The sequence below is a fragment of the Cannabis sativa genome, chromosome X (assembly GCF_029168945.1).
Source record: "Cannabis sativa cultivar Pink pepper isolate KNU-18-1 chromosome X, ASM2916894v1, whole genome shotgun sequence".
Classification (NCBI taxonomy): Eukaryota; Viridiplantae; Streptophyta; class Magnoliopsida; order Rosales; family Cannabaceae; genus Cannabis; species Cannabis sativa.
The window spans coordinates 18,308,971-18,319,792 of NC_083610.1; the positions used below are offsets into that span (position 1 = coordinate 18,308,971).

Here is a 10,822-nt window from a genome sequence, read left to right on the forward strand (position 1 = left end):
AAACTATGAACATTTATTATGAACTATTGCGCCCACACACATCTATTTTAACCTCACTTGCTTTTTTAGTAAATCAATTTGACATTTCAAAATTTTGTAGATATGGATCAATAATTGGAAAGGTGAGTCAATATTTTTACTCTCCTAAAAAAGAGACACCAATACAAGATTTTTTTTGTTTTATAAGTGACACCAATACTTCTTTTAGGAGACCAACAACAACAACCACATAACCACTGAGACAAATAAAAATTCACATCATTATTAGTGTCAATAAACCTACCTACCCTACATTTATTTTATTTATATCTTCTAACAAGGATACTTATATTATTGAGAAAATATATAGTACTATATCATTATTTAAAACAAAAGTCACTACTTTCTTTTTCTTAAACAATGAAAAAGAGGGAACATATTAATATTATTCTAAGAAAAGAAGAACGTGGAATAAGTAAACTATTCCCTCTGCCAGAAGTATACTCAGATTCTTTTCTCCATTATCTAACAATTTCTCAATTCATATAATTTACTTTGTTAAAATTTTATTTTAATAATATGTAAAATTATAATATAAATATATCATATAACAAAAAGTAATTTAAATTTAATCAGGATATAAAATTTACATCATAAAAAATATTATATTTTTATATTTATTATTATATTATTTTTAATATTTTATTATTAATTTTAGTTAACAAACTTTTTACATTAAATAACTTATATTATTATTAAATTTTATATTTATTTTTGTATTATTTTATATTTTCATAAAAAAATTATTAAATGGATATTAAATATTACATTAAATTTTACATCAAAATCTATAATCTATATTTAAATAGGATTATAAAAATTGGGACATAATTTTGTACTTTCACGGAATGTATTTCGTGGTATTTAGATGGGTCTCAAGGTACATTAAATGAGTGTCAGGGTATGTTACTAGTTTTTAACCCTAATTACCTAGATTAATCTCAACCTTCAGATCAAATAACTCCCTCATCTAACGGTTGTCATACATCACAGAATACATTTTGTAAAAGTACAATCACGGTGTCCCTATAATTTTACATGGGAAATTTAATTTTTTATGCTTACATTTGGTTAAAATATTTTTCCTAAACAAATAATAACTAATATTTGTAGGATATGACAACTTTTATGATATTCCTAAAATACCCCCCATTTACACAATCGGACCCCACATCGGACACAATCGGACCCCATATCGGGCCTATCGGACCACCCATCGGACCACCATCGGACCATATCTGCTACTAATTTTTTTTGTTTTTTATGTTTTTATACATAAAAAAATAGCATCAGGTGACCATCGGACCACTATCGGACCAGATCTGCTACCAATTTTTTTTTTTATGTTTTTGTACATACAAAAGTAGCATCAGGTAACCATCAGACTACCATCGGACCCCATCGGACTACCATTTTTTTTTTTATTTTTTTATTTTTTATGTTTTTGCACTAATAGAAAGTATGGAAAATTTGAGAGGGGTATTTTTGGGTTTTAAATAAAGTAGTCAATGGTGATATGTATTAGTTTAGGGATAAAATATTAAATATAGGTAAGAATATAGAATCAAATTTCCCTTTACATCTCTCCTCTCCCACGGAAGATGTCTTACCTAACCATTTAATATGTTTTATAAAATCAATCCCTTGCTTCATCACTCCATCTATATATAGACTTTCACTAACAGTAGTAAACACACAAAAGTTAAACTAAAGCAAGAGAAAGTCAAAGTAAAGCGATAATAGTCATGGCTGCCGTCAAAGTTCACGGTGCTCCACTCTCCACCGCCTTCCAACGAGCTGTGGTTTGCCTCTACGAGAAGGAGGTCGATTTCGAAGTTGTTCCCGTCGACATGCGAGCTGGAGCCCATAAACAAGAGCCTTTCATTTCTCTCAACGTAAGTTAAAAAGAAAACAAGCTCAAGTTGATTTTACATTTGGTCAACACCTATGTCTGAATTTCTAGTCTTAATTTGTTTATTGTTTCAGCCATTTGGTCAAGTTCCAGCTTTTGAAGATGGAGATTTACAGCTATTCGGTAAAATGATTTTTCCATCTTTTTTTTTTACACTGAGAAGTAGCTAATTTTATTGAATAAACCCATTTTGATACCAGAATCGAGGGCGATTACGAAGTACATAGCAGAGGAATATGCAGAAAAGGGAACACAATTGATACCCTTTGAGACAAAGAAGAAGGCAATTGCATCGGTTTGGATGGAGGTGGAAGCTCATCAATTTGACCCAGTGGCATCGAAATTGGCGTGGGAGATAATATTCAAACCCATGTTTGGGATGACGACTGACCAAGCAGCGGTGGAAGAAAACGAGGCTAAATTAGCAAAGGTTCTGGATGTGTATGAGAATCGGCTCTCTAAATCCAAGTACATGGGTGGTGATTGCATCACCTTGGCTGATCTTCATCACCTTCCTAACTTGCAGTGTTTGCTGGGAACAAATGTGAAGAGTCAGTTTGAGAGTCGGCCCCATGTCAAGGCTTGGGTGGCTGATATAACTTCAAGGCCAACTTGGGCTAAGGTTCTTGCCATGCTCAAACCTTAAGCTAGGCTTGTGGATTTGGTCACTGAATAAAAGTGTTGTGGGGAAATTATTATGTAGTTGAGTGGGTGCTTGTTTTACTATTTACTTTAGTTTTTGTTATGATGATGTTTGATTTGATCATATGTAGTATGTATGTACTTTCTTAAACTTCAATTTGGTTGTTGAAGAGGTTTATGCTTATGTTGCCCCCACTTTTTTCCTTTAATGATAATAATGTTCTCTTTTCTGGATTTTTTCCCTTCTTTTCCAACCTTAAATTTATTGCCCAATTAAAAGAAAACTTCTCTACCCCAATTATTATGAGAAGATTTGTTTGTTAAAAAAAATGCAAAATAAATATCTAAATCTTCAAAATAAGATTGCTTCTCAAAATATAAAAATGTGCTTAAGATGGGAATAATGTGGAACTTAGTCCACCAAATATAGGATATGAAGAATTCAATCAAGCTCTTTATAATTTTTCATTTTTAGAATGGAACTTTCACTGATGCTTAATCATCCAAATAACAATCAAGTTTACATGTGTTGAAAATTGGAATATACAAACATCAGAATTTACCAACAAGAGCAGGCCGAGCAGGTGAGCTAAAATACATTTTTAGCTAAATATATGCCTAAACTATGTTTATTGGCTCGAGATAACATACATAGGGGCTCTCCCTCCATAACTCTATCCCTCCTTTGTTCTCGCATTCTCAATCTCCTCTCCATTCATGGTAGATCTCCAACTTCTCTGAAGCTCTTGGTATCTTATTCAAAAACATTGTCGAACCCCTGAACTTCAATGTCTCTTTATGCTCAAAGGCAGTGACAGACCCAGGATAAATATAAAGAAAAACACAATTCAATATTTCAATTCCCAACTAAAAAGATATTAAATATCAAGCACTAAAAATCTTCTAATAGAAAAGAAAAAAAAAAGCAGTCTAAAACAATGTTCAAAATATATAACATACTCAATATTCTAAAATTTTAGCAAATATATCAATTTTTGAACTCATATCTTTAGAGTTGTCCTCGACGAGTTTTCATGTTTTGAAAACGATAAATAATAAGTTCGTTGTCAATAGCATTGAATATATCCTTTTTGAGTTTTCATTTTTTGAAAACGATAAATAATGACCTCGTTGGCAATTAAAATAATTAAAAAAAAATTTTTTTAGTTAAGAAGTAAAAGAAATATTTTTTTTCAGCATGGGCTTAAGCCCACACTGGTCCTTCATTGGGTCCGCCAGTGCTCAAAGGGACTGTCTCCACAACCAATACAAGTTTCTATCACTGCCAGAAAACTCAACCCCTCATTAGTGATTCATTTTTTTCTCTCTTGATTGTTCTTATTGTAAGACCATCTCCAATGGGACACTAAAATACTAAATATAGTGCAGTTTCACACTATATTTACTTCAATGTGACACTAAACCTATCCTTATAAATGACATTGTCTATAGTGTCCTACCAAATTTAGTGGGACACTTTAGACCACACTATTTTTTTTAAAAAAAAGTTTTTAATAATTAAATAATATTTTAAAGAAGAAAAAATAAATAATTATATATATTTAGTATTAAAATATTCTTATTATATTAATAAAATAATAAAGAATATAAAATTTGGTGTAATTTTTAGTGTTGTGGTTGGAATTGAAAAAAAAAATTAGTGTTGAAATAGTAGTTTTTTGGTATTGATTTAACACTAAATTTGAATTTTCCCATTGGAGATGCCCTAAGACATAATTACTGTATATGTTGTTGTATGTAATTCCCAACATACGTGATCATTATATTTTCTTAAGGAGAAATCCAAAATTTAAATTTTGGATTACAATATTACTCCTCTAACTGTCATTATGATAGGTCAAAAATTATTTTAAACTCTTTTAGTCATTTTTACTCTAAAAGAAAATTAGTGCAACCCCTATTTTCTCCTAAAACCTTCAAAGAACTCTCTAACCGAAACTCGATCACTAGCACCCTTTCAAGCACATTTACGAACTTCCAAGCCATGAGTAAGTTCTCTTTTTTCTTTTCATGCAATTTCTTTAAATACATGTACCATTATTTTGAATTGCTTTACGAAATCAAGATTCTTGAAATTGTTCTTCGATGATTCGAGACTTAAACTTCTTGAAATGTAGACTCGGACCCAGACCCAGACCCGAACTCGAACCCAAACCCGGACTCAGCTCCAGTTCTAGACCCAGTCCCCAAACCCGAACCTTGGCCCCTAGTCCCTACCCAAGACTCAGACCCGACCTCAGACCTAGATCTCGACCCCGACCTCAAATCCAAACTCCGACCTCGGACCTATATCCAGAACCAAACTCGGACTCCAGCGTCAAACTTGTTCTCGACCGCGAACCCCAGCCCCGAACCTTGATCTCTACCTAGGGCTTAGATCCTAGCCCTAATCCCGGCTCGAAATTCGGCCCTAAACCCGTTCTCAGACCCAGACTTGGATCCGGACCCCGGCCCCGAACTTAGACTTTGGCCTGAGTCCAAACCTAGACCCCAGACTCGGGACCCAAACTCGGACCTAGATCTGACTTAAATAAAATTAAGAAAATAAAAATGAACTTTACAGATTATACTTTAATTTTTTGCTTTTAAAATTAAAAAATAAAAGTAGTTATAGAACACATTTTTGTTTTTAAAAAATAATTTACAAAAAAAAAAAATCTACTTTCATTTTGTGATTAAAAAAATTAAAAAAAATACTTTTGTCTTTTAACAAAATAAAATATAAAAAAAATCCGACTTAAATAAAATTAAAAAAAAAAAACGAAAATGGACTTTAGAGTATACACTTTTATTTTTTGTTTTTAAAATTAAAAACTAATTTTTTTTATAGAACACATTTTTATTTTTCAAAAATAATTTACAAAAAAAAATCTACTTTCATTGTGTGATTAAAAAATTAAAAAGTAAAAGTGTTACTAAAAGCACCTTAATTATTTTACTTTAGACATCTTTCCTTAACTATAGCCTACATTTAGCTATAACTATTTATGCTCTAAAGACTTTATTAGACATTTATAGGATCTCCAAAAAAGACTCCATTCGATGGGGGTGTCTCGGAGTCAATTAGAACGTGACACGTCATTTAATAAATGTGTATTTTTTTGAGCGAGATACACCAAATTATTTTGAATATCCTTTTTTAATATTATTTTTGAATTTGTTTTTAATATTTTATTGGTCTTGAGAAATAGGCTACTTTTTTACAGAAAAAAGAATCAGGAGAGAGAAAAAGTGTTCTTAATTATAATGTGTTCAGAGTCTTTAGAGTCTTCAAATTAAAAAAAGTTCAACATAAATAAGACATGCATACACATACAAAGCAATACAATGCAATCCAGCTCCAAATCACCATGATTCATACAATTATTCGTATAAATATAAACCAAATCAAACAAAAATAATTTCTTTTTTTTTTTTAACAAAGAAATCATTTTCCTGAAAAATAAATTCAATTAATATATTTCCAGTTGGGAAATTTAAAAAACTATACTTTAAAAACCCTAATATTTTATGCTTAAACTAATACATTTCAAAATAAAAAATATATGACACTTTTATCAAAAACCCAAGAATGACCTTCACATAATAATACCCCAACTCTCTCTCTTCCTCTATCTCTCTAGCTTCTTTCTCAACCGAACCCTCACCATTCTATCTGCCCACTACGCACGAACCGAACCCCCCACCGCCCACCACGAGTCGAGCCCCACTTCCGACCAAGACCAGTCCGACGGAGACCCACAGCCGCACCACTCCGACCGAGACGCCGACAGAGACCTAAAGCCGCAAAAATTTCAATTTTTTTGGGTTTTAAGGTCGAGTCCGATGGGCCCATCGGACCCCATCGAACGGGGCATCGGGCCCCATCGGACGGGGCTCGGGCCCATCGGACCCGACCTTAAAACCTAAAAAGATTTGTATTGGGCCCATCGAACCCGACTTCAAAACCCCAAAAAATGCCCCATCAGACGGGCATCGGGCCCCATCGGACCTGACCCCTTAAAAGCCCAGAAAAATTTCAGAGGGGGCGGTCAGGTCGTACGCGGTGGTGAGGGGGTGACGGCCTGGGTCGTACGCGGATGTGGTCTCCGTCGGACTGGTCTCGGTCGGAAGTGGGGCTCGACTCGTGGTGGGCGGTGGGGGGTTCGGTTCAGGCGAAATGGGCAGAGAGAATGGTGCGGGTTCGGTTGAGAGAGAAACTAGAGAGATAGAGGAAGAGAGTGAGTTAGGATGTTGTTATGTGAGGGTTATTCTTGGGTTTTTGATAAAAGTGTCATATATTTTTTATTTTGGAATGTATTGGTTTAAGCATAAAATATTAGGGTTTTTAATGTATAGTTTTTCAAATTTCCCTTCCAGTATTCAAATTAGCATAACCCTAAAATACCTATTTCCACTTTCAGCTTCAACAAGACCCTCCTCAAGAGCATATTCCTATCACTTCCAGACTTAGAATTCGAATCCCCATCGCTCTCCCAACCTTGACTCCCTTCCAATTCCTCCTAACGCCCCTCGCGCTGGCGCCTCCTGTACTCAGCCGCAACGCAACCCATGTGGAACACACACTGAAGCGCATATCTAATAATCCAAAGCTTAAGTGGCACCAAAGGATTCTCATCAACGCAAAGCCAGAGCACTACGATCCCATTCCCCACGAACGTAACATTCCACAACACGTCCATTGCGATCATTGGCTTCGAGTAGGCCCAATCGCTCATCGTAGAAATTCCTTGGATCAAAACAATGATGCACATTGACGGAGCAAGTTTTTGTTTCGATCACGTGAGTAGCAAAATACGAGACAGACGAAGTCTCCATTGTCAAAGATTCAGAATTAAGAGAGAAAAAAAGGTCTTCATAGCCAAAGCTAGTCTTTGAATCATATGAAATCATTTAATACATTAATCAATTCATGAATCTTCATAAAAAATCCCAACAAGAAATTAAGTGCATGTTTGGCATCATAACTAAAAAACTGTTTTTTGTTTTTAAAAACAGAAAATTATTTTTTGAAAACAATTTGGCTTGTTTGGCCTTGTTTTTTGAAAACAATTTTCAAAAAACAAAGTTACAAAAAATAAGAATTTTGAAAACAACAATTTTAAAAACCAATGCACTTTTAGTCAATACTGTTTTTAAAAAACACTAACCAAACATGACTTGTTTTTAAAAACTTCAAAAACTATTTTTTGTTCTTATTTTTAAAAACAATTTTTTGAAAACAAAAAACAATACCAAACATGCTCCAATAACACCCATTTTTTCTCTCGTGATTCCTTCTTCTGTAAAATGTAATTATAAAATATTAAAAATAAGTTTAAAAATAATATTAGCAAAATGATGTCAAAATGATCCAATAAATTTCAGTCAAACCAAACACACTTTTATTAAATGACGTGGCGTATTCTGATTGCCTCCGAGACATCCCACCCATAAGATTTTTTGGAGCCCTACTAAATATCCTACATTTATATTACAACATACAAATAATATAAATTTCTAACAATATATAATTAATATTTGGTGTACTTTTCGTGTCTAGTGTTGGATTGGATCCTCCCAAAAAGGAAAATCTTACTTCTTCTTCTTCAGTTCTTCCTCCAAATATTTCTTCACTTGAAGATCAAGTCTGGTAGTGTTAATGGCGATCATCAAACTCCATGGAAGCCCAATATCAACCAACACACAAAGGCCTCTGGTTTGCCTTTACGAGAAACACCTCCACTTCGATTTCATCCCCGTCGACATGTCTGCCGGATCTCACAAACAATCACCTTTCATTTCCCTCAATGTTAGTAATTAATATTCTCTCTTCCGCTTTTTACTTCAATCAATCTCTAATCTCATCTCACCAAATATTTCAGCCATTCGGTCAAGTTCCAGCTCTCGAGGATGGAGATTTACAGCTATTCGGTGAACCATTTTTGTTTCCTCCTTCCTAAACGCTCCTTCTATTTTCATCAAATCGACCTCTTCATTTAATTTTTTAATTTTTATTTGGCGCAGAATCTAGGGCAATTTCGAATTACATAGCGGAAGAATACTCTGAAAAGGGAACGCAATTAGTGTCTTCAAACTCGAAGGAGAAGGCGATTTCGTTGGTATGGATGGAGGTGGAAGCTCATAAATTTGAGCCAGCAGCTGCGAAATTGTCGTGGGAGTTATTCTACAAGCCCATGTTTGGGATGAATACTGACCAAGCTGTGGTGAAGGAGAACGAGGCCAAATTGGAGAAGGTTTTGGATGTGTATGAGAATCGGCTCACGGAATCCAAGTACTTGGGCGGTGAATGTATTGGTTTGGCTGATCTTTACCATCTTCCTAATTTGCAGTGCTTGTTGGGGACCACTTTGAAGAAGCTGTTCGAGTCTCGGCCCCATGTTAATGCTTGGGTGACTGATATCACTGCCAGGCCAGCTTGGTCTAAGGTCCTTGCCTTGAGAGGTTGATCACTAACTTTAGCCCCTAAGCTTCATGATCAGCTACTGCTACTCTACTTAAGTAGTCATGGACCTCATCATCGTGCTTATGATGATGGAAATTTAATGGAAGTTTGATTATGATATTGGGTGGAGTTATTGACCATAATAATTAATTGTGTTTTTTATGATCTATGTGTAGTATTTTCTGAGTAAAATTAAGGTGTTTGCTGAGATTAAGTGATCAGTGCTACAATTAATCTAAATTGAATTTCTAGCATTAACCATTTTTCGAAGTCGTATTGTTTGCCAACAATAAATTATCATTATTTTTATTCCCTAATACAGAAACACCTACACAAAGAGGCAATGTTTACAAGTTCTGGTGTTTCAAACAAAACTAAGAAAATGAAGGTTTATGTGGTATACAATAAGAAGCATTATCTTCGTTTTTAGTCTTATGATGCTTCTCCTACGTGAAATAGTGGACCCGAGACCACTGTGATCTGTGATCCTTTTAATTGAAATAAAGCCGCCGGGACCTACCTGTGTGTGATCTTTATCATTGAGACAGAGCATCATCACGCAACTCTAAAAGTTGCCACAAAATTTGACATTACTTTAAAATGTAATATTTTTTTTTTCTCATTCACATTATTTTTAGACATTTACTACTAAAAAGTACTCCACCACTTAGCAACTCTAAAATTGTTATTATAGTCCCACACACTATTATTTAATATATTATTCATTTTAATAATAAAAACTATCACAAATATACATTGAAATTCATATATTAATAAAAATAAATATTATATGAAATTTAAATTACACCAAATTTAAAAATAACTCAAAAATAATATAATAATAATTAACTAATCCAAAATAATAAAAAAAATACTAATTAAAATTATTTCCAAATTTAAACTATATGTGTTTTACTAAGTCTGCGTGAAGATTGCAGTGAATGTTTCTATCACGAATTTCAGCATTTTTTTTGAAGCATAAAGTCAAAAATAGGTCTATGGCATACTTCATCCGTTAGAGTATCGGTAGAGCCTTTATCATAATTAAAATCAAATAACTCATATGTTTCTCTTTCATCTTGACAGTCATGTTATGTAATATACTACATGAATACATAATATCTTTAAGAGCATCTCTTTGCCAGAATCGAGCTAGACCTCATATAATGGCATAATGAGATTGAAGTACTCCAAATACACGCTCAACATCTTTGCGTACAGCTTCTTGACATTGGGCGAATAATTTTCTCTTCTCAAGACGATGAGATAGTTTTAACAAATGTACCCCATTCTCGGTAGATACTATCTGCTAGATAATACCCATTGTTGTACTGTGTGCCATTTATCATAAAATCAACTCTTAGAGCTTGCCCTTATAAGATGTCAGTGAATAATGGTGATTGGTTTAAAATATTGAGATCATTATTGGATCTCGAAACACCAAAAAATGCATGTCAAATCTAAAATTTCCCTCGAACTATTGAGATTGTTAAATTTAAGGACTTTTGTCTAATTTTAGTAAAAAAATTCTAACATGGATAAAAGTTCAAGGGGCATGATTTAGTACATATCAAAGTTTGAGGGCATGATTTGGTAAATATCAAAGTCTAGGGAGCATGGTTTAGTACATAAACAATCACTGAAACAGTAAAATTGAATGAAATTAGACAAAAGTCCTTAAATTTAACAATCTCAATAGTTCGGGGGGAATTTCTAATGGCCAAAAAAGTTCAGGGGGCACGGTTTAGTACATGTCAAAGTTC

General features: G+C 33.7%; 2 protein-coding genes across 2 annotated transcripts; both read left to right on the forward strand.

Annotated features, from left to right (window-relative positions):
- The first annotated feature begins 1,587 nt into the window (after window positions 1-1,587).
- Window positions 1,588-2,829, forward strand: LOC115724506 (glutathione S-transferase). Its single transcript, XM_030653834.2, has 3 exons — window positions 1,588-1,934; window positions 2,026-2,074; window positions 2,152-2,829. Exons 1-3 carry the CDS (start codon window positions 1,785-1,787, stop codon window positions 2,595-2,597), a joined length of 645 nt encoding a protein of 214 aa, XP_030509694.2. The 5' UTR covers window positions 1,588-1,784; the 3' UTR covers window positions 2,598-2,829.
- A 5,260-nt stretch (window positions 2,830-8,089) lies between these two features.
- On the forward strand, window positions 8,090-9,326 carry LOC115724756 (glutathione S-transferase). The gene is made up of 3 exons (XM_030654132.2): window positions 8,090-8,405; window positions 8,479-8,527; window positions 8,621-9,326. The coding sequence occupies exons 1-3, from the start codon at window positions 8,256-8,258 to the stop codon at window positions 9,061-9,063; spliced, it is 642 nt and encodes a 213-aa protein (XP_030509992.2). The 5' UTR covers window positions 8,090-8,255; the 3' UTR covers window positions 9,064-9,326.
- Window positions 9,327-10,822: the final 1,496 nt, after the last annotated feature.